This window comes from Salmo trutta, chromosome 17, assembly GCF_901001165.1.
Source record: "Salmo trutta chromosome 17, fSalTru1.1, whole genome shotgun sequence".
NCBI classification, from domain to species: Eukaryota; Metazoa; Chordata; class Actinopteri; order Salmoniformes; family Salmonidae; genus Salmo; species Salmo trutta.
This window is the reverse complement of record NC_042973.1, coordinates 4,785,265-4,808,364: the sequence shown is the minus strand read 5'-3', so window position 1 is coordinate 4,808,364 and position 23,100 is coordinate 4,785,265. Positions and strand designations below refer to the sequence as shown.

Here is a 23,100-nt window from a genome sequence, read left to right as displayed (position 1 = left end):
AAACTGTTCGAAAAAAAAGTTTTTTCACCGAATACAATGCTATTTCTCTGTAAACAAGTTAACAACAGACTTTCAGCAAGCTTATAGAGAAGGTTACTCAACATGTACTGCACTGACACAAATGACTGATGATTGGTTGAAAGAAATTGATAATAAGACGATTGTGGGAGCTTTACTGTTAGATTTCAGTGCAGCCTTTGATATTATTGACCATAACCTGTTGTTGAGAAAACGTATGCGTTATGGCTTTTCAAGCTTTGCCATATCATGGATTCAGAGCTATCCATCTAATAGAACTCAAAGGGTTTTCTTTAATGGAAGCCTCTCTAATGTCAAACATGTAAAGTGTGGTGTACCGCAGGGCACCTCTCTAGGCCCTCTAATCTTTTGTATTTTTACCAATGACCTGCCACTGTCATTAAACATAGCATGTGTGTCCATGTGTGTTGATTATTCAACCATCAGCAACCACAGCTAATGAAGTCACTGAAGCTCTAAATAAAGAGATGCAGTCTGTTTTGCAATGGGTGTCCAGTACTACATTGGTCCTGAACATTTCTAAAACTAAGAGTATTGTTTTGGTATAAATCGTTCTGGATCTCAGCCGCACCTGGTAATTAATGGTGTGGCTGTTTGAACCAGTTGAGAAGACGTAATTACTTGGCGTTACCTTTAGAATGTAAACTGTCATGGTCAAAACATGTAAATTCAACGGTTGTGAAGATGGGGAGAGGTCTGTCTGTAATAAAGAGATGCTCTGCTTTTTTGACATCACACTTCACAAAGCAAGTCCTGCAGGCTCTAGTATTGTCTTTTCTTGATTATTGTCCAGTCATGTGGTCAAGTGCTGCAAAGAAAGACCTAGTTAAGCTGCAGCTGGCCCAGAACAGAGCAGCACGTCTTGCTCTTCATTGTAATCAGAGGGCTGATGTAAATACTATGCATGCCAGTTTTTCTTGGCTAAGAGTTGAGGAAAGACTGACTGCGTCACTTCTTGTTTTCATAAGAAACATTATTGTGTTGGAAATTCAAAATTGTTGCATAGTCAACTTCCACGATGCCACCAGGGGGCTTTTCACAGTCCCCATGTTAAGAACAAATTTAAGGAAATATACATTATTACACAGAGCCATGAGTGCATGGAAGTTCCTTCCATCTTATATAGGGCAAGTGAACAGCAAACCTGGTTTAGAAAACAAATAAAGCAACACCTCAAGGAACATACGTCTCTCCCCCATGTGACCTTCTTATTGTGTGTTTGTACTGACATGTATGTGGAACTGACAGATACACACTACATGTTAATGCTTTTAAATGTATGTAAATTGTAAAGTATTTTGTCTGTAATGTCTTTTCATTATGTGTCTGACCCCAGTAAGACTAGCTGTTGCCAATGGGGATCCTAATAAATAAAAAATTTAATAAAATCTCTCTGTCTCTCTGTCTCTCCTCACCACTCTATTTGGTTGCTCTCTGTCTCTCTCTCTCTGTCTCTCTCTCTGTCTCTCTCTCTCTCTGTCTCTCTCTCTGTCTCTGTCTCTCTCTCTGTCTCTGTCTCTCTCTGTCTCTCTCTCTCTGTCTCTCTCTCTCGTCTCTCTCTCTCTGTCTCTCTCTCTCTGTCTCTCTCTCTCTGTCTCTCTCTCTGTCTCTCTCTCTCTCTCTGTCTCTCTCTCTCTGTCTCTCTCTCTTTTCTCTCTCTGTCCTCGTCTGTCTCGTCTCTCTCTCTGTCTGCTCTCTCTCTGCTCCTCTGTCTCCTCTCTGTCTCTGTCCTCTCTCGTCTGTCTCTGTCTCTCTCTCTGGTCTCTCTCTCTCTGTCTCCTCCTGTCTCTGTCTCTCTCTCTCTTCGCTGCTCTCCTCGCTCTCCTCTTCTCTCTCCTCCTCTCTGTCTCTCTCTCTCTGTCTCTCTCTCTCTGTCTCTCTCTCTGTCTCTCTCTCTGTCTCTCTCTCTCTGTCTCTGTCTCTCCTCGCCACTCTATTTGGTTGCTCTCTGTCTCTCTCTCTGTCTCTGTCTCTCTCTCTGTCTCTGTCTCTCTCTCTCTGTCTCTCTCTCTCTGTCTCTCTCTCTCTGTCTCTCTCTCTCTCTGTCTCTCTCTCTGTCTCTCTCTCTGTCTCTCTCTCTCTCTCTGTCTCTCTGTCTCTCTCTCTGTCTCTCTCTCTCTGTCTCTCTCTCTCTGTCTCTCTCTCTCTGTCTCTCTCTCTGTCTCTCTCTCTCTGTCTCTCTCTCTCTCTCTCTCCTCACCACTCTATTTGGTTGCTCTCTGTCTCTCTGTCACTCTGACTATGATCATCTCTTGCTCTCTTTCTTACTATCTCCATTTATCCCTTTGCTTCTCTCTCTCTCCGTTTCCACTTAAACCCCCTCTCTCTCCTTTTCTCTGTATCCCCCCTCCCTCTTTCTCTCTCCTTTTCTCTCTCTCCATCTCTCTCTCTCTCTCCTCCTCAGTGTCAACCAGTATTTAATTTAAGGGAGAGGCAGTGATTCATAAGCTGAGTGAATCCTCTGTAAATGTCAGAAATAGCGAGAGGAGCGGCGCGTTTGTCTGATATTGGCAACAGATGAGGGTTAGGGCCTTTTCCAAAGAGATGGAGAGGGTGTGGAATACGAGGACATTAATAGAGAAGATCAGGGAGATATGCTCTTGTACTTTTGCTGGGTAGTGGTGCAGATGATGTGACGATTACAGATAGACATTTATGAAGTGTGTTCAAGAGCATCAGTTCTCTGTGCAGTTTTATAGAGCGCAGGTTTTTGATGTGTGTGTGTGTGTGTGTGTGTGTGTGTGTGTGTGTGTGTGTGTGTGTGTGTGTGTGTGTGTGTGTTCCACATGCTCTCTTACCCTTAAGAAAGAGTCCAGCGCTCCGTTCTCCATAAACTCTGTGACGATCATGACTGGTCGGCTCTTGGTGACCACGCCCTCCAACCGGATGATGTTCGGGTGGTCAAACTGTCCCATGATGCTCGCTTCGCTCAGGAAGTCCCGCCTCTGCCTGTCGGTGTAGCCCACCTTGAGTGTCTTGATAGCCACAATGATCTCCCGTCGGCCAGGCAGCTTCAGACGCCCACGACACACCTCCCCAAACTCTCCTGCGAGAGCGAGGAATGGGAGACAGCGAAAGAGAGAGAGAGAGATATGGTGGGGGGAAGAGAGGAAGGATCGGATGGAGTGGAGGAGAGTGGGGGAGAGAGGGGAGAGGGACAGTTTACTGGTTAGAAACAAGGAGCCAGGGAAGGGAAGCGGGAGACAGAGAGAGGGGGGCTCGGGGTGAACGGTGGCTAGGAACAGTAGAGAAAAGGGGGAAAGCGAGATGAGGGGGAGAGTGAGGGATGTCTGAGGGAAAACTAAAAGCTTAGAGTGGGTGGACGTGGGTAGTTTGGGGTAGGCAGTAAGGATTGATAAGAGAGTGAGGGAGGTGGGAGGGTAGAGGAATATGTTTGGGTAGATGTATAGGTTGGAATAGAGGTAAAGGTTGGAGGGTAGAGGTAGAGGTGGGAGGGTAGAGGTGGGAGGGTAGAGGCAGAGGTGGGAGGGTAGAGACAGAGGTGGGAGGGTAGAGTAGAGGTGGGAGGGTAGAGACAGAGGTGGGAGGGTAGAGACAGAGGTGGGAGGGTAGAGGTGGGAGGGTAGAGATAGAGGTGGGAGGGTAGAGGTATAGGTGGGAGGGTAGAGGTACAGGTGGGAGGGTAGAGACAGAGGTGGGAGGGTAGAGACAGAGGTGGGAGGGTAGAGACAGAGGTGAGAGGGTGGAGGCAGAGGTGGGAGGGTGGAGACAGAGGTGGGAGGGTAGAGGTAGTGGTGGGAGGGTAGAGACAGAGGTGGGAGGTTAGAGACAGAGGTGGGAGGGTAGAGGTATAGGTGGGAGGGTAGAGGTACAGGTGGGAGGGTAGAGACAGAGGTGGGAGGGTAGAGACAGAGGTGGGAGGGTAGAGACAGAGGTGGGAGGGTAGAGACAGAGGTGGGAGGGTAGAGACAGAGGTGGGAGGGTAGAGACAGAGGTGGGAGGGTGGAGACAGAGGTGGGAGGGTAGAGGTAGAGGTACAGGTGGGAGGGTAGAGGCAGAGGTGGGGGTAGAGGTTGAGGTGGGAGGGTAGAGGTATAGGTGGGAGGGTAGAGGCAGTGGTGGGGTAGAGGTAAAGGTACAGGTGGGGGTAGAGGTAGAGGGACAGGTGGGAGGGTAGAGTAGAGGTGGGGGTAGAGGTAGAGGTGGGAGGGTACAGGTGGGAGGGTAGAGGTACAGGTGGGTGTAGAGGTAGAGGTATAGGTGGGGGGTTAGAGGTATAGGTGGGGGGGTAGAGGTAGAGGTATAGGTGGGAGGGTAGAGGTAGAGGTATAGGTGGGGGGTTAGAGGTATAGGTGGGAGGGTAGAGGTAGAGGTAGAGGTATAGGGTTAGAGGTATAGGTGGGGGGGGGTAGAGGTAGAGGTACAGGTGGGAGGGTAGAGGTATAGGTGGGAGGGTAGAGGTGTAGGTGGGAGGGTAGAGGTATAGGTGGGAGGGTAGAGTTGTAGGTGGGAGGGTAGAGGTATAGGTGGGAGGGTAGAGGTATAGGTGGGAGGGTAGAGTAGAGGTGGGAGGGTAGAGTAGAGGTGGGAGGGTGGAGGTACAGGTGGGAGGGTAGAGACAGAGGTGGGAGGGTAGAGGCAGAGGTGGGAGGGTAGAGGTACAGGTGGGAGGGTAGAGACAGAGGTGGGAGGGATGAGACAGAGGTGGGATGGTAGAGACAGAGGTGAGAGGGTAGAGGTGGGAGGGTAGAGACAGAGGTGAGAGGGTAGAGGTGGGAGGGTAGCGATAGAGGTGGGAGGGTAGAGACAGAGGTGGGAGGGTAGAGACAGAGGTGGGAGGGTAGAGACAGAGGTGGGAGGGGTAGAGATAGAGGTGAGAGGGTAGAGGTGGGAGGGTAAAGGTATAGGTGGGGGTTGGGGGGTAGTGGGATAGATTAGGCTTCTGAGGGATCGGGGGCGGGGTCAGAAGAAGAGACAGGAGGAGAGAGAAGCTTGGCGGTTGTGGAGGCTTTGCGTCTCGGGCCTGATACGCCAACCAGGTGCGAGAGTGTGTGAGAGAAAGAGAAACAAGGGAAGTGAGGGAGGGAGGGAGGGAGGGAGGGAGAGAGGTGGTGGATGGAGGGGGGAAGGAGGTAGGGAGGGAGGATCAGTGGGAGGGAGGGTAAAGGGGAGGGGAGACAGGGGTTGGGGTTCGTCACTTAAGGCGAAGGCTGGGAAGCGACGGGTTCAAGACGCAGCAGTAGATGTTAAGCCCTCGTAGTGGTGGTAGTAGTAGTAGTAGTAGTAGTAGTAGTAGTAGTAGTAGTAGTAGTAGTAGTAGTAGAGTGGAGGGGGCTCAGCTGCAGGTGACGTAAACCTCAAATCCAACTTCCCATCATCACAAGTCTTCATTCGGCTCAGAAACAAGGCTAAGAATTCAACTCTGAGCCGGGAACAATCCTACAGTTTTTTTTTGCAAACGGTATTACTAATATTTGAAGATATCAAAGAATTTATGATTTCAAGATTACTAACTAGTGCATCAAAAAGGGTGGAGGGAAGGAGCAAGGGTAATCTAAAAGGGAAACAAGAAAGACGACCACATACGGATATAAACCACCAGGTAATGAGGTCAAGGGTCAAAGGGTCTTTAGAGTGGCCCCGTTTAACATTGACCCTTAAGCAAAATTGGGAAGGAGGGGTTCAGAGATGACCAATCCTGAACCTGGAAGGCTGCTGTTCTAGCTGCTTGACCAGCCAATCAACTCTCCTAGGCGATGATTAAGTCAGTTACATTCAAGTAAAAGAGCTAACCAATGGAAGTGATTGAATTAATGACACTTGAAGGAACAAAATAACTTCCTACTACAGAGCACCTCTCCAGGATCAGGAATGGGCAGTTCTTAAAGGTTAAAGGTTAAATAAAATAAATAAAAGGTTAAAAAGGACAAAAAGTGTGGAAAGTAGCTAGCAATCATACTGGCACTTAGGTGCCAACCTGGGGGGCCACGGTTGTGAGTGAAGCAAATTAGAGGTGGGGGGGTGGGGGGGACATTTTTTTGCAAGGGCGTAAGTGCAGATTTTAGATTAGGGGGGGCTGAGGCTAGTGCTGGGGGGTGCGAGGCGAGGCAGGGGTTGGGATGATGAATTGAGTGAAAGTACCGCTTGGCGTGAAGTCCTCTAACGGTATGGCCTGGAGGTGACTAGCAGTCTTCCCCCTGTAGCTCAGGAGCTTTGGTTGGTTACCTGCGCCGATGACCTCCTCGATCTTCACGCAGGAGATGTCGATCTCCTTCGCGAACTCTCGGACGGCCTCGTTGGGGTCCTCGTAGGTGAAGGGGTCGATATAGACCTTCATTCCCGGCGTGACTATAGGGGATTCAATAGCGGGAATAATCACATGAATCACGGCCGTCAAGCAGTAGTTACCATTGAAAACAATATGTACTGTGCATTCAGAAAGTATTCAGACCCTTTTACTTTTTCCACATTTTGTTACATTACAGACTTTTTTTTTAATGTATTTTTTGAAAGTTTTGCCTCATCAAAAAAACAGAAATATCACATTTACATAAGTATTCAGACCCTTTACTCAGTATTATGTTGAAGCACCTTTGGCAGTGATTACAGCCTCGAGTCTTCTTGGGTATGACGCTACAAGCTTGGTCTCTCTAGAGATGTTCGATCTAGTTCAAGTCCGGGATCTGGCTGGAAGGTGAACCTTCGGCCCAGTCTGAGGTCTTGAGCGCTCTGGAGAAGGTTTTGATCAAGGATATCGCTTCACTTTGCTCCGTTCATCTTTCCCTCAATCCTGATTAGTCTCCCAGTCCCTGCCGCTGAAAAACATCCCCACAGCATGATGCTGCCACCACCATGCTTCAACATGCTGTACCCTTCCCAGATCTGTGCCTCGACACAATCCTGTCTGAGCTCAATGGACAATTCCTTCGACCTCATGGCTTGGTTTTTGCTCTGACATGTACTGTCAACTGTGGGACCTTATATAAGCGGGTGTGTGCCTTTCTAAATAATTTCCAATCAATTTAATTTACCACAGGTGGACTCTAATCAAGTTGGAGAAACATCTCAAGGATGACCAATGGAAACAGGATGCACCTGAGCTCAATTTCGAGTCTCATAGCAAAGAATCTGAATACCAATGTAAATAAGGTATTTCTGTTTTAAAAATAATATATATATATATATATATATTTTTAACCTGTTTTCACTTTGTCATTATGGGGTATTGTGTGTACATTGATGAGGAAAATGTTTTACTTAATCCATTTTAGAATAAGGCTGTAACAAAATGTGGAAAAAAGTCAAGGGGTCTGAATACTTTCCGAATCCACTGTGTGGATTGGATTAACAGAAGATGTAACAGTCGAGGCACACTTTCAAAGAGCTCCACAGCTACTACCATTCTATAATTCAGTGTAATCTGTGCCTGTTATTGTAAAGCAGGTTATGACATCACCGGCTTTGGACATATTATCTGTAAATGCGATGCTTGTGACATAACCGGCTGTTGACACGCAGTGTAAGAATATATTCTGTTGAATGTAGGGACAAAGTCAAGCTCAGAGAGTGTCTGTTAGAATGTGGATCTTGGGATAGCTTATAATGTAGGACAGGATAGGCAGTAGAGACTTACTGTACTGCTGCAGTTTCTCTGTGTACTCTGACTCAGAGCCATTCCTCTGCTTCCTGTGGGGCAAACCAGAGTAAAAACACAAAGTCAGTCATGTGCCGCATACAGCAATACTTAATGGAACAGGAGAGTGTGGAAAGGATGTCAGTATAGCTGTGTCAGGTAATATAGATTTCAGTATAGCTGAGTCAGTTAATATAGATTTCAGTATAGCTGTGTCAGTTAAAATAGATTTCAGTATAGCTGTGTCAGTTAAAATAGATTTCAGTATAGCTGTGTCAGTTAAAATAGATTTCAGTATAGCTGTGTCAGTTAAAATAGATTTCAGTATAGCTGTGTCAGTTAAAATAGATTTCAGTATAGCTGTGTCAGTTAAAATAGATTTCAGTATAGTTGTGTCAGTTAAAATAGATTTCAGTATAGCTGTGTCAGTTAAAATAGATTTCAGTATAGCTGTGTCAGTTAAAATAGATTTCAGTATAGTTGTGTCAGTTAAAATAGATTTCAGTATAGCTGTGTCAGTTAAAATAGATTTCAGTATAGCTGTGTCAGTTAAAATAGATTTCAGTATAGCTGTGTCAGTTAAAATAGATTTCAGTATAGCTCTGTCTGTAGAAATAGAGAATTACACTGCATTTCTCACTAGGATAAAGCTCACTTAGCTTTATATTTGAAGCTAAGAAATACAGAATTTTGAGTAAAACTACAGAAGAAGACATTATATCGAGTAGAAAACGTAGGAATCTTTTTGTACGTATGAAATGAAAGCTGAGAGAAAACATAATGGCCCAACACGAGAAGTAAAGGACAAAGTCTTTCCCAATGGGAGCCTCAGCTGTTTCCCTCAACACCCAGCTTAACACATCCTCCCGCACACGGGTTCAAACTAACCCCCCCCCCCCTCTTTTCCTTTACTCATCCTCTGCTTTCTCTTCTTTCTTCAGTATCAGTCCATTAATGGGGGGAGGGAGGGGGACGTTGAAAATCCATGTTAATGTAGTTCCTTTGTTGTCTAACCAGTAACCGGGGCAATAATACCCGACGGTGATTTGCATCTCATTTCCAATTCAAATGTGGTTCCGGAATATGCCGAGGAGGCTCTGAGTTTTTCTTTTTTTCCCCTTTACTTTTTTTTCCTTCTCCCGTGGCAGAAGCTAGCGAGCTCAACTAAGTCAGAGAGAGAGACACTAGCGAGCTAAGCTAAGACACAGAGACACTAATGAGATAAGCTAAGACACAAAGAGACACTAGTGAGCTAAGCTAAGACACAGAGACAGACACTAGCGTGCTAAGCTAAGACACAGAGACAGACACTAGCGTTCTAAGCTAAGTCACAGAGAGAGAGGAGAGGAGGAGAGGGATGAGGGAGGAGAGTAGGAAGGAGTTTGTTCAGTGTGACGAGGGCCCTGGTCTTCAGACCGGGCGACTCACACCGAACAGTTCCACCACCGCCGCGAGAGGTGGGTGAGTACCAGCCACCAAAATGGAAAGGTGTCAAACTCGCACACTTCATCAACATGCAGACTCCCAGTAAAAGATTAGTAGTGCTACGTAGAGTTGAATGACCGCAGTGAGGCCGAGCTATGCTTTTACAGGATCTGAGTGGATGTTGAAGTTCCTACAAGTGAATAGGAGTCAAAAGGATTCAGTAGGTTCAGCTGGCGTCCGAGCGCGGTGACACGACCATGAAGACAGGCCAATCTTTTCCTAGCAGCTGCAGCTCATGCTGTGTCCATTGGGCAGGGCTAGCCTAGCGAGGTTTTGGGAGGCAAATCTGTTTGGACTTTTCACTAGATAGAGCTAATCTCCTACTCACAAACCTCATAGGTGGCACGCCAGTCCTGAGTGTCCCTGTGTGTCTTCTGTGGGTTTCAGGATGTAAACACATTGAAAAGTTGACATTTCCATTTTGTTTTTGTGGGGGATTTTTCAATCTGTAAATCAAATACACCAGGAATTGCGAGAAATATGCAATTTTCTCAATTAAAAGTATGCTAGTGTTGATACACAAACTGAAGAAATGCCCACATTGTGTAATATTGAATGAGCTTGGTGAAATGCTGTTGATCATTTTTATCAATGGAGGTAAATCCTAGAAAGGAAAATGAAAGTCAGATGTAGACACTTTTTCCATGTTGTCTCGACGACAAAGTGTTCACTGGGTATTATCGACTTATTCTCACCTGAGGCAGACGATGGCGATGACAACGACAGCTATGATGAAGACTAGACCGGCAGTGGCCGAACCCACGATGAGGGGCAGCTGCTCCTGAAGAGACTTCTCTGGGTCACCTAGGGGTCAAGAGGTTAGAGGTCAGGTTAGCACGAGAGTGTTACCCAAAGAAACTACCCTTACCCCAGAAACCATTCCTACACTTACCCCTAGAAACCATTCCTACACTTACCCCTAGAAACCATTCCTACCCTTACCCCTAAAAACCATTCCTACCCTTACCCCTAAAAACCATTCCTACCCTTACCCCTAGAAACCATTCCTACACTTACCCCTAGAAACCATTCCTACCCTTACCCCTAGAAACCATTCCTACCCTTACCCCTAGAAACCATTCCTACCTTTACTCCCAGAAACCATTCCTACACTTACCCCTAGAAACCATTCCTACCCTTACTCCTAGAAACCATTCCTACCCTTACCCCTAGAAACCATTCCTACCCTTACTCCTAGAAACCATTCCTACCCTTACCCCTAGAAACCATTCCTACCTTTACTCCCAGAAACCATTCCTACACTTACCCCTAGAAACCATTCCTACCCTTACTCCTAGAAACCATTCCTACCCTTACCCCTAGAAACCATTCCTACCCTTACTCCTAGAAACCATTCCTACCCTTACCCCTAGAAACCATTCCTACACTTACCCCTAGAAACCATTCCTACCCTTACCCCTAGAAACCATTCCTACCCTTACCCCTAGAAACCATTCCTACCCTTACCCCTAGAAACCATTCCTACCCTTACTCCTAGAAACCATTCCTACCTTTACTCCTAGAAACCATTCCTACCCTTACCCCTAGAAACCATTCCTACCCTTACCCCTAGAAACCATTCCTACCCTTACTCCTAGAAACCATTCCTACCCTTACCCCTAGAAACCATTCCTACCTTTACTCCCAGAAACCATTCCTACACTTACCCCTAGAAACCATTCCTACCCTTACTCCTAGAAACCATTCCTACCCTTACCCCTAGAAACCATTCCTACCCTTACTCCTAGAAACCATTCCTACCCTTACCCCTAGAAACCATTCCTACACTTACCCCTAGAAACCATTCCTACCCTTACCCCTAGAAACCATTCCTACCCTTACCCCTAGAAACCATTCCTACCCTTACCCCTAGAAACCATTCCTACCCTTACTCCTAGAAACCATTCCTACCTTTACTCCTAGAAACCATTCCTACCCTTACCCCTAGAAACCATTCCTACCCTTACTCCTAGAAACCATTCCTACCCTTACCCCTAGAAACCATTCCTACCCTTACTCCTAGAAACCATTCCTACCCTTACTCCTAGAAACCATTCCTACCCTTACCCCTAGAAACCATTCCTACCCTTACCCCTAGAAACCATTCCTACCTTTACTCCCAGAAACCACATGCTTATGTAACGACAGGCACGCCTTTGTGTTCATCACTTCGCATCAAAGAGTATGGGAAGGTTGTTGGCAGTTTCCCATTGCACATTGTCAGTTTCGACTGTTAGATTAATGATACAGTACTCTAGCTAAACTGGCTCTAATCTACAATGTCAAATAATGGGAGACTACTTCCCAAAAGCATGTGGAAACCTGCTAGTCCAACATCTCATTCCAAAATAATGGGCATTAATATGGAGTTGGTCCCCTATTTGTTGCTATAACAAACTCCACTCTTCTGGGAAGGCTTTGCACTAGATGTTGGAACATTGCTGCGGGTACTCGCTTCCATTCAGCCACAAGAGCATTAGTGAGGTCGGCCACTGATTTTGGGCAGTCAGCTTTCCAATTCATCCCAAAGGTTTTCAATGGGGTTCAGGTCAGGGCTCTGTACAGGCCAGTCAAGTTCTTCCACACCTATCTCAACAAACCATTTCTGTATGGACCTCGCTTTGTGCAAGGGGGCATTGGCATGTTGAAACAGGAAAGGGCCTTCCCCAAACTGTTGCCACAAAGTTGGAAGCGCAGAATAGTCTAGGATGTAAGTGTATGATGTAGCGTTAAGATTTCCCTTCACTGGAACTAAGCGGCCTAGCCCGAACCATGAAAAACAGCCCCAGACCATTTTTCCTCCACCAAACTTTACAGTCGGCACCATGCATTGGGGCAGGTAGCATAATCCTGGCATCCACCAAACCCAGATTAGTCCGTTGGATTGCCAGATGGTGAAGAGTGATTCATCACTCTAGAGAACTGCTCCAGAGTCCAATGGTGGCGAGCTTTACACCATTCCAGCGGATGCTTGACATTGCGCATGAGCCCGGCCACTGCGCATGAGCCCAGGTTCAAGTCTGGGCTCTGACCTGGGCCACTCAAGGACATTCAGAGACTCTTTCTGAAACCACTCCTGCGTTGGCTGTGTGCTTAGGGTCTTTGTCCTGTTGGAAGGTGAACTTTCCCCCCAGTCTGAGGTCCTGAGTGCTCTGGAACAGGTTTTCATCAAGGATCTCTCTGTACTTTGCCCCGTTCATCTTTCCATCAATCCTGACTAGTCTCCCAGTCCCTGCCACTGAAAAACATCCCCACAGCATGATGCTGCGACCACCATGCTTCACCGTAGGGATGGTACCATGTTTCATCCAGACATGATGCTTGGCATTCAGGCCAAAGAGTTCAATCTTGGTGTCATCAGACCAGAGAATCTTGTTTCTCATGGTTAGAGAGTCCTTTATGTGCCTTTTGGCAAACTCCAAGCCGGCTGTCATGTGCCTTTTACTGAGGAGTGGCTTCTGTCTGGCCACTTTACCATAAAGGCCTGATTGGTGAAGTGCTGCAGAGATGTTGGTCCTTCTGGAAGGTTCTCCCATCTCCACATAGGAACTCTGGAGCTCTGTCAGAGTGACCATCAGGTTGTTGGTCACCGCCCTGACCAAGGCCCTTCTCCCCCGATTGCTCAGTTTGGCCGGGTGGCCAGCTCTAGGAAGAGTCTTGGTGGTTCCAAACTTCTTCCATTTAAGAATGATGGAGACCACAGTGTTCTTGGGGATCGTCGACGCTACAGACATTTTTTGGTACCCTTCCCCAGATCTTTGCCTCATCACAATCCTGTCTCGGATCTCTACAGACAATTCCTTCGAACCCATTGCTTGTGTTTTGCTTTGACATGCACTGTCAACTGTGAGACCTTCTATAGACAGGTGTGTGCCTTTCCAATATATATATATATATATATATATATATATATATATATATATATATATATTTTTTTTTTTTATTTTTATATACACTTGCAAACATTCTAAAAAGTTGTTTTTGCTTTGTCATTATGGGGTATTGTGTGTAGATTGATGAGGGAAAAAGTTAATTTAATACATTTTAGAAAAAGCTGTAACGTAACACAATTTTGAAAAAGTCAAGGGATCTGAATACTTTCTGAATGCACTGTATCCAATGCTGGTGACGAACCCCAATGTCCCCTCTGGGGATCAATAAAGTTAACTCAAACATACTTTGCAGGTTTGTGCTGAAGTCGGCGGGGCTGCTGTAGCGACCGTACCCAGCCACCGTGCGGGCCCGGACCTGGACCACGTATGGCGTGCCGGCCTTCAGCCCCTCGATGCGGGCAGAACTCCTTTGGGCGGTCATGGTGTGGGCAATGGCTTCTCCCTGGTCCTGCCAAAACCAAACGCACACAGAACGGTTTAGAAATGCATCAGAAAACAAACTACATCCCCTCATTCATCATTATCATCCGTATTCATCGCCTTCCCCACACCCCACTGTGTGGCGCATGCTGCGTCCAACAAATCTTCCCGAACAGACGGAGAATGGCAGCACGAGGCATAGGAGAGCTTTAAATCATCGACTACAACAGGACAACAAAAGAGATACACTGAGAGACTTTGTTCTCTCCTCAGGTAGGCCTATCCACACGGATCCCCCCCCCTCCTCCTGTGTAGGTTATGGTAGTAGTCAGAAACATTTCAACTTTATAAAAGGAGGTCGGGGGGTGAACAGAAAGAAATGCTGAGGATATTGGGTGGGGAACGAAGGAAAGGAAGAAAGAAAGAGAGAACGAAAGAAAGGAGGGACAGGATTAAGGCTTTGCTGGAACTGTTGTTGTTGAGGTGAATGGGGTAATATTATTTATGCAAAAATAAGACTTGTGAAATAGGATGTGGAAATAAGAAGTGTTGATTTACGTTGTTGCTTACCTTCTCATGGTACTTAATCTCATAATCCAGAATGATTCCGTTGGGTTTCTCAGGGGGCAGCCAGGAAAGACTCATGGTGCTCGCTGTGGCCCCCATCAGGTGAACTGTAGGTACTGCAGATGGAGCTGTGAGAGCGGGGCACAGGGAAGACAAAATGGATGTTAATTCACTGCTAGTATCCACCTCTTCTCCTTCTACTATCCACCTCTTCTCCTCAGGGTATCCACCCCTTCTCCTCCTAGTATCCTAATTTTCCTTCCATCCCTCCTGTATCATTGCACCCACCCAAACACACACTCTGTTTCTCCGTCTCTCCCTCCAATACTTTTTGTTAAAAGGTTTCTAATCCCTTAGTCCGGTACTTTGATCCTTTCACGTGGAGCTCCTTTCTTCCTCTTGTCTTTGTCACCACCACCACCCCAGACCTCCCCCTCTCCCCTCCCCCTCTCCCTCTCTCTCCCCCTCCCCCCCCTCTCGTTCTCTCCCCCCTCTCTCTCTCTCCCCCCTCTCTCTCTCCCTCTCTCCCTCTCTCCCCCATCTCTCTCTCTCTCTCCCTCCCCCCTTCTCTCTCTCTCTTCCTCTCTCCACCACTTTCTTCCCAAGCCTAAAACCCCATCGCCACGTAGTAGCCTACCACCAACCTCCAACCTCTCCCCACAGACAACACTCCCTGGGCAGATTCCCCGGTCACTCTAGCCTGAGGATTAAGGGGCCTAGTGGACTCCTCCTGGCCAAGACACTGGGGTGTAACTGGTAACCATGGTGGGCTGAGCCCCACACTAACCTGTAACCATGATGGGCTGAGCCCCACACTAACCTGTAACCATGGTGGGCTGGGCCCCACACTAACCTGTAAACATGGTGGGCTGAGCCCCCCCCACACTAACCTGTAACCATGGTGGGCTGAGCCCCCCCCCCCACACTAACCTGTAACCATGGTGGGCTGAGCCCCCCCCACACTAACCTGTAACCATGGTGGGCTGAGCCCCCCCACACTAACCTGTAACCATGGTGGGCTCAGCCCCCCCACACTAACCTGTAACCATGGTGGGCTGAGCCCCCCACTAACCTGTAACCATGGTGGGCTGGGCCCCACACTAACCTGTAACCATGGTGGGCTGAGCCCCCCCCACACTAACCTGTAACCATGGTGGGCTGAGCCCCCCCCACACTGACCTGTAACCATGGTGGGCTGGGCCCCCCCCACACTAACCTGTAACCATGGTGGGCTGAGCCCCCCCACACTAACCTGTAACCATGGTGGGCTGAGCCCCCCCCCACACTGACCTGTAACCATGGTGGGCTGAGCCCCCCCCACACTAACCTGTAACCATGGTGGGCTGAGCCCCCCCACACTAACCTGTAACCATGGTGGGCTGAGCCCCCCCACACTAACCTGTAACCATGGTGGGCTGAGCCCCCCCACACTGACCTGTAACCATGGTGGGCTGAGCCCCCCACTAACCTGTAACCATGGTGGGCTGGGCCCCACACTAACCTGTAACCATGGTGGGCTGAGCCCCCCCACACTGACCTGTAACCATGGTGGGCTGAGCCCCACACTAACCTGTAACCATGGTGGGCTCAGCCCCCCCACACTGGTACATATCTGCCCCCCCCTCGTCCTCCCCCCTGACCTGCACTCTTTCGGGGGGTGCACGGGGTGCCACAGGGGAGTCTCTGTCACCCCTGTGGCCCCCGGTGCCCGACCCTTGGGCAACAATGGGGGACTACGGGGTCCGGAGATCCCCACAGGACCCCCAGGCACAAACAGTGGGTCATTCCCATTCCTTTCCTTAGGCTTTGAGGAGAAACAGAAGGGATAGGAGGAACAAGGAACACGACTGTGGAGAAGGATAATCCGTTCTCTCTAAGCCTGTCTGTAGAAAATACTTAACGTAAAGACCCATAGGCAAAAACCAGCTACCCATCAGAACCCAGCTATCGGCCTACACCAGGGCAAAGTCTACACACAAACTTACACACAAACCCCAGCTATCCATCAGACCCTAGTTATTGGCCTAAACTAGGGAAAATTCAACATATATCTCTGTCCCTAACGCAACAGACACAGGCCAAACTCAAAACGGTATAAGGACGTCCACTACAGAGCAAGGCAAACTCAATACACACTACGCATTCCACTTAACTCATCACATATCCCAAAAAGAGGTTAGCCTAGCCTGCATCTTCTCAGATGCATAGAAAAAAACTGTATGGGTCTTAGTGGTGCAGACCGCTATGGTGGCCTACCCAGCTAGCACAAAACATTCTGAGAACCATATGTTCAAAGAACGTTTAGAAACATTGTTCTTCTGTGGGAATTTCAGTACTTTGTTTCCTACAGGTTTCCTCATGGTTCTATTTAAAGTCATGTTCTCAAATTGTTTCGAGAATTATTTAACATTCATTCCGTTTTCAGAATGTTAAGAAAAATGTCCATGAAAACTTTTCTAATGTTCAGAGAATGTCTAAGAATGTTATTTAAATACATACAATTTCCATTCTCAGCATCAACAAAACTCTCTCTTTCCTCTATCTTGTTAAGATGTTCAGGTGTTTTGGCCGTGCCCATTAATTGGCCACACCTGATCTTAATGAGTGCTTGTTTCCTTTGAAATTGTGTCTGTTTGAATAGACTAAAATGAACAGCTTTGTATTCATAAACATGGCATTATAGCTCCATCCTGGTGGCGTAATGAAACATTTCCATGGACAGAAAATATAAGATTATAGGTTTTAATCTCACTGATGCCGTGTCACAATAAAAAAATGTATGTGTTTGCATGATTAACGCCTAAGGAAATTAATTTCTATGTGTCCTATCTGTGCTTGGAGTTCAAAAAGTTACAGAAAATAAGCTAGCAGTGTTATTAAAAGTCTTACTGAAACATTGAATGAAAGTTTTAAGGAAGTTATTAAGAAACCTTCAAATAACCTATAATTTAGTTCTCGGAACGTTAATAAAACCTCCCAGGAAAACTTTCAAGGAACCAGAGTAAACCGTTCTCAGAACCTCCCTGGAACCAGAATAAAACATTTTCAGAACCTCCCTGGAACCAGAGAAAAACGTTCTCAGAACCTCCCTGGAACCAGAGTAAAACATTTTCAGAACCTCCCTGGAACCAGAGTAAAACGTTCTCAGAACCTCGCTGGAACCAGAGTAAAATGTTCTCAGAACCTCCTTGGAACCAGAGTAAAACATTCTCAGAACCTCCCTGGATCCAGAGTAAAATGTTCTCAGAACCTCCCTGGAACCAGAGTAAAATGTTCTCAGAACCTCCCTGGAACCAGAGTAAAATGTTCTCAGAACCTCCCTGGAACCAGAGTAAATGTTCTCAGAACCTCCCTGCAACCTAAAAATAAACATTCCCCAGAAGAGGTGAAATTCTCACTTCTGTTCTCAGAACGTTTAAAAAAAACATTATGTTTTACGTCAGGAAATACTTGACTTCGTTCCCCACAATCAATGTGAAACTAGAGGGAAACCAGTTAGCAGTGGGTTGATCCCACAAAATCCAAGGAACCAAATGGGTTAGCTAGGTAGTTACTGAAGATGCCCTGGGTTAATAGTGGGTTGATCCTAGTGGGCAGAACACTGCAGGTTGAATGCCTAGTCATACACGAAGCACTGCCTCGCTGTTGTTATTCGTGGCGGTGTGTGCCAAGTGCTGTGGAAAGGTCCTTCGGTAAAAGCTAATTTAATTGTTTTTCTTCTTAATCCTCAATTAAAATGCATACTGTATGTAACCCATACTTACAGTGGCTTGCGAAAGTATTCACCCCCCTTGGCATTTTTCCTATTTTGTTGCCTTACAACCTGGAATTAAAATGGATTTTTGGGGGGGTTGTATATTTTGATTTACACAACATGACTACAACTTTGAAGAAGCAAAATATTTTTTTTTTGTTGTAAAACAAACAAGAAATAAGACAAAACAACAGAAAACTTGAGCGTGCATTACTATTCACCCGCCCAAAGTCAATACTTTGTAGAGCCACTTTTTACAGCAATTACAGCTGCAAGTCTCTTGGGGTATGTCTCTATTAGCTTGGCACATTTAGCCACTGGGATTTTTTCCAATTCTTCAAGGCAAAACTGCTCCAGCTCCTTCAAGTTGGATGGGTTCTGCTGGTGTACAGCAATCTTTAAGTCATACCACAGATTCTCAATTGGATTGGGGTCTGGGCTTTGACTAGGCCATTCCAAGACATGTAAATGTTTCCCCTTAAACCACTTGAGTGTTGCTCAGCAGTATGCTTAGGGTCATTGTCCTGCTGGAAGGTGAACCTCTGTCCCAGTCTCAAATCTCTGGAAGACTGAAACAGGTTTCCCTCAGGAATTTCCCTGTATTTAGTGCCATCCATCATTCCTTCAATTCTGACCAGTTTCCAAGTCCCTGCCGATAAAAAACATCCCCATAGCATGCTACCACCTCCATGTTTCACTGTGGGGATGGTGTTCTTGGGGTGATGAGAGGTGTTGGGTTTGCGCCAGACATAGCTTTTTCCTTGATGGAAAAAAAGCAACATTTTTGTCTCATCTGACCAAAGTACCTTCTTCATATGCTTGGGGAGTCTCCCACATGCCTTTTGGTGAAAACTAAACGTGTTTGCTTATTTTTTTCTTTAAGCAATGGCTTTTTTCTGGCCACTCTTCTGTAAAGCCCAGCGCTGTGGAGTGTACGGGTTAAAGTGGTCCGATGGACAGATACTCCAATCTCTGCTGTGGAGCTTTGCGGCTACTTCAGGGTTATCTTTGGTCTCTTTGTTGCCTCTCTGATTAATGCCCTCCTTGCCTGGTCTGTGAGTTTTGGTGGGCGGCCCTCTCTTGGCAGGTTTGTTGTGGTGCCGTATTCTTTTCATATTTTAATAATGGATTTAATGGTGCTCCGTGGGATATTCAAAGTTTTGCATATGTTTTTATAACTTTGTCCCTGACCTGTTTGGAGAGCTCCTTGGTCTTCATAGTGCCACTTGCTTGGTCGTGCCCCTTGCATACTGAGATCATGTGACAGATCATGTGACACTTAGATTGCACACAGGAGGACTTTATTTAACTAATTATGTGACTTCTGAAGGTAATTGGTGGCACCAGATCCTATTTAGGGGCTTCATAGCAAAGAGGTTGAATACATATGCACGCACCACTTTTCAGATTTTTCTTTTTCATAATTTTTTGAAACAAGTTATTTTTTTCACTTCACCAATTTTGGACTATTTTGTGTATGTCCATTACATGAAATCCCCCAAAATAACTTAAATTACAGGTTGTAATGAAACAAAATAGGAAAAAAGCAATGGGGGTTAACACATTTGCAAGGCACTGTACATACAGAGGGATTGTAGTTATCAGAACAAATGTCTACTTTTACCTGCATTGCTGCTGAAAAATACTATTTATTTTCCCTTTTATCTTGTTTGATGTGTACTATATATTCCAGCATTTATTTTCAAATCTTTTTATTAATTTTTCCTGTGAAGCACCATTGTGTTGCATTCCATGTCTGAAATTTGCTGTATATATATAAAAGCTTGAATTTGATTTGACGCAACCACCATCTTAACCAATTCTATCGTAAAATTGCAGCACCGATTGTAGCACGGTGCCTTTGTGCCCTTTGAATTTCACAATGCAATAATAAAGTTATATCCGATCCAATACAACAGTCAAGCTTCTACCCACCGGCTTGGTTGGTGGTGATATTGACGGCGGAGAACTGCGGCGTGTACGGGTTCTTATTCGACACACCGTTGACTGCCTGGATCTCAAAGCTGTACTGGGTGTGGGCCTGCAGGTTGCGGACTGCCACGCGCCGCTGCGTCAGACCCAGGTGGCGCGGCGAGATTTCTACATTGTCGTCGCAGCGCGAGCACATGCCGCGCTCGGGCAGGCACTTCTTGCAGATGACGTTGTAGAAGATGTCGTCGCGGCCGCCCGAGTCACGAGGTTCGCTCCACTCCAGGACCAGGTAGGTCTCATTGACGTTGGAGATGACGCTGCGTGGGGCCGAGGGGACGGCTGTGGGAGGAAGAAAAGAGAAAAATATATATTTTAAATTTAAAAATGCTTTATTGTCATGACAAAATGATTGCCAAAGCATCAATGTTGAACAATTCCACAGGACATTAAATATAACAAGGATTAGAATGTAATATATTCTATTTCATTAGGACTTTGATGCTAGGGGTGCTAGATGAGGTGAGTTCCCTTCTCTCTGCTTGGAGAAAGCTCCAAATAAAATAAATGGACGTTGCAGTTCTTTCTGTGAGGAGGAGAGCGTGTGTGAGTGGGTGTTTGTGTGCGTGCACGTGCATGCCAGCTTGTGCACGCCTGTGCACGTGCACGCATATTTGTGTGTGTGGAAACAGCTAAGGGGGACGAGAGAGACTATTGGCAGCGGCGAAGCAATTCTTATCCAATTATTGGCAGCACTTTGGGATACGAACAGCTAGGGAGCCATATCTCTGGCAGCACTTTGGGAGAATCACCACCAGTGAAAGGATTAGTTCCTGTGTGTGTGTGTGTGTGTGTGTGTGTGTGTGTGTGTGTGTGTGTGTGTGTGTGTGTGTGTGTGTGTGTATGCTCTCCATGCTCTTAACTAAGACACATCCACTAGATAGATTCCTCCACTCTGCCAGAGCGAGGTAGCGGCTCTACAGACGTATAGACTACGGTGGGTAAAACGGCAGCGATAACGTTAGAGGTTAGAGGTCGTTAGGTTTGTTGTACACGTAGCAATGTGGGAATGTTGTCAGACCCTTCAGAGAGGAGTGATACAGGTGCTGAGGGGAGGCCATAGTTCAGAGAGCAAGGAATCGTTTCTTCAGTGTTACCCAGAACCTGACTCTATACAGGCCCTTGAGCAACATATTCTCGTGTTTGTTGTTTGTTTGGAAAACGTATTTATGCACACAGTAACTCAATCAGTTGCAAAATGGTCCGCTGTCTGGTGCAATGACTGGAAGTCTATGGGTATATGCTAGCATCCCGTTTACAGGTGCAATGACTGGAAGTCTATGGGTATATGCTAGCATCCCGTTTACTGGTGCAATGACCCTTCCCTGTAGCTCAGTTGGTAGAGCATGGTGTTTGCAACACCAGGGTTGTGGGTTCGATTCCCACGGGGGGCCAGCACAGAAAAAAAAAAATGTATGAAATTGTATGAAATGTATGCATTCACTACTGTAAGTCACTCTGGATAAGAGTGTCTGCTAAATGACTAAAATGTAATGTAAATGGAAGTCTATGGGTATATGCTAGCATCCTGTTTACTGGTGCAATGACTGGAAGTCTATGGGTATATGCTAGCATCCTGTTTACTGGTGCAATAACTGGAAGTCTATGGGTATATGCTAGCATCCTGTTTACTGGTGCAATGACTGGAAGTCTATGGGTGTATGCTAGCATGCCGTTTACTGGTGCAATGACTGGAAGTCTATGGGTATATGCTAGCATGCCGCTTACTGGTGCAGGCGTTGTCTGGTGAGTCTGTGTCTGAGCGGTAGAAGCCGTTTCTGCAGGAGCATACGTTGGCTGCGCCAGAGCTTGTACGGCTGTTGGGTGGGCAGGGTGTGCAGAAACCCTCGCCCTGCTTGGATTTGAACGTGCCCGGGCTGCAAGCTGAGAGAGAGAGAGAGAGATTAAACAGAGTGAGTCCAGTGGAAGTACACACATAAAGTGGACTGGGTTAAATACAGCTCAATGAAAACACACTCATTTCAATCTTTAGCTTGTTACTGAATGTCTTTGAATGTCGCTGGTTGATGTTGTTGTTCTTGTTTTTGTTGTTGTTGTTACTGTTTTGGTTGTTGTGTGTGTCAGTGTGTGTCAGTTGTGTGTGTGTGTGTGTGTGTGTGTGTGTGTACAGTATGTCCGTGTGTTATCTTGGCACTCTCTCTGAGCTTTTGTGATAAACTACAGCTTCCCTCATGATTGACAGCTCTCACTGGTGCTGGTTTTGTGTTAGTTTTCCCCCTGGAGAGCACCACCAACGGTGGAGAAAGAGGGGGTTTTAACCAGCATGCACACACTGTCATCCCAAATTACTAACACACCACTCAGAGGAAAACACACGCTAGCGTGAAGCTTCCTCTGAACTCCTTAATGCTTGCACACGCACTCACACACCGACACACATTGATACACACACACACACACACACACACACACACACACACACACACACACACACACACACACACAACTGACACACACTGACACACACACACACTGATACACACACACACACACACACACACACAAAGACAGACACACACACACACAGACACACACACACACACACACACACACACAGACACACACTGATACACACACACACACACACACACACACACACACACACACACTTCCCTGCCACTTGGAAACAAACTTTACTTCCCAGTAACATGCCAATAGCCGGCCTTTTCTAATTCATCCAGTTTACTGCACCACTAATGGATAATGGATTTGGTATAGATCAGTGGAGGCTGATGGGAAGAGCTATAGGAGGATGAGCTCATTGTAACGGCTGGAATGGAATGAATGAAACCACATGTTTGACTCCGTTCCAATTATTCCATTCCAGTCGTTACAATGAGCCCGTCATCAGCTTCCTCTGGTATAGATGTAATGTGTTCTCAATGCTACCAGGACCACGTCGTTTCTCTGAAGGAAAGTGTCATAACATATTCAATCGGTGCCCTTTGTAGACTCCCTATCCGAGTTTATAACTCTGGTGATGAGTTAGGAGGCAGCGAGCAGCATAGGAAAGGTGATGAGTTAGGAGGCAGCGAGCAGCATAGGAAAGGTGATGAGTTAGGAGGCAGCGAGCAGCATAGGAAAGGTGATGAGTTAGGAGGCAGCGAGCAGCATAGGAAAGGTGATGAGTTAGGAGGCAGCGAGCAGCACAGGAAAGGTGATGAGTTAGGAGGCAGCTAGCAGCACAGGAAAGGTGATGAGTTAGGAGGCAGCGAGCAGCATAGGAAAGGTGATGAGTTAGGAGGCAGCGAGCAGCATAGGAAAGGTGATGAGTTAGGAGGCAGCGAGCAGCATAGGAAAGGTGATGAGTTAGGAGGCAGCGAGCAGCACAGGAAAGG

The 23,100-nt window shown here is 46.5% G+C and overlaps 1 protein-coding gene across 10 annotated transcripts in view; it reads right to left on the bottom strand.

The window, feature by feature from the left end:
• The window catches only part of ephb3b (eph receptor B3b), a 98,948-nt gene that overhangs the window by 18,601 nt on the left and 57,247 nt on the right, over positions 1 to 23,100 (bottom strand). For 4 of the 10 annotated variants that reach the window (XM_029695444.1, XM_029695445.1, XM_029695440.1 and 1 more), the window contains exons 4-11: positions 21,470 to 21,625; positions 19,688 to 20,023; positions 14,002 to 14,126; positions 13,297 to 13,459; positions 9,814 to 9,922; positions 7,634 to 7,686; positions 6,226 to 6,348; positions 2,838 to 3,085 (exon numbers count right to left, since the gene is read on the bottom strand). In XM_029695444.1, the coding sequence (XP_029551304.1) occupies positions 2,838 to 3,085; positions 6,226 to 6,348; positions 7,634 to 7,686; positions 9,814 to 9,922; positions 13,297 to 13,459; positions 14,002 to 14,126; positions 19,688 to 20,023; positions 21,470 to 21,625 (1,313 nt within the window). Of the gene's footprint in view, positions 1 to 2,837; positions 3,086 to 6,141; positions 6,361 to 7,633; positions 7,687 to 9,813; positions 9,923 to 13,296; positions 13,460 to 14,001; positions 14,127 to 19,687; positions 20,024 to 21,469; positions 21,626 to 23,100 lie in introns of all 10 variants that reach the window. The other 6 variants (XM_029695443.1, XM_029695436.1, XM_029695438.1 and 3 more) reach the window with 3 other exon arrangements.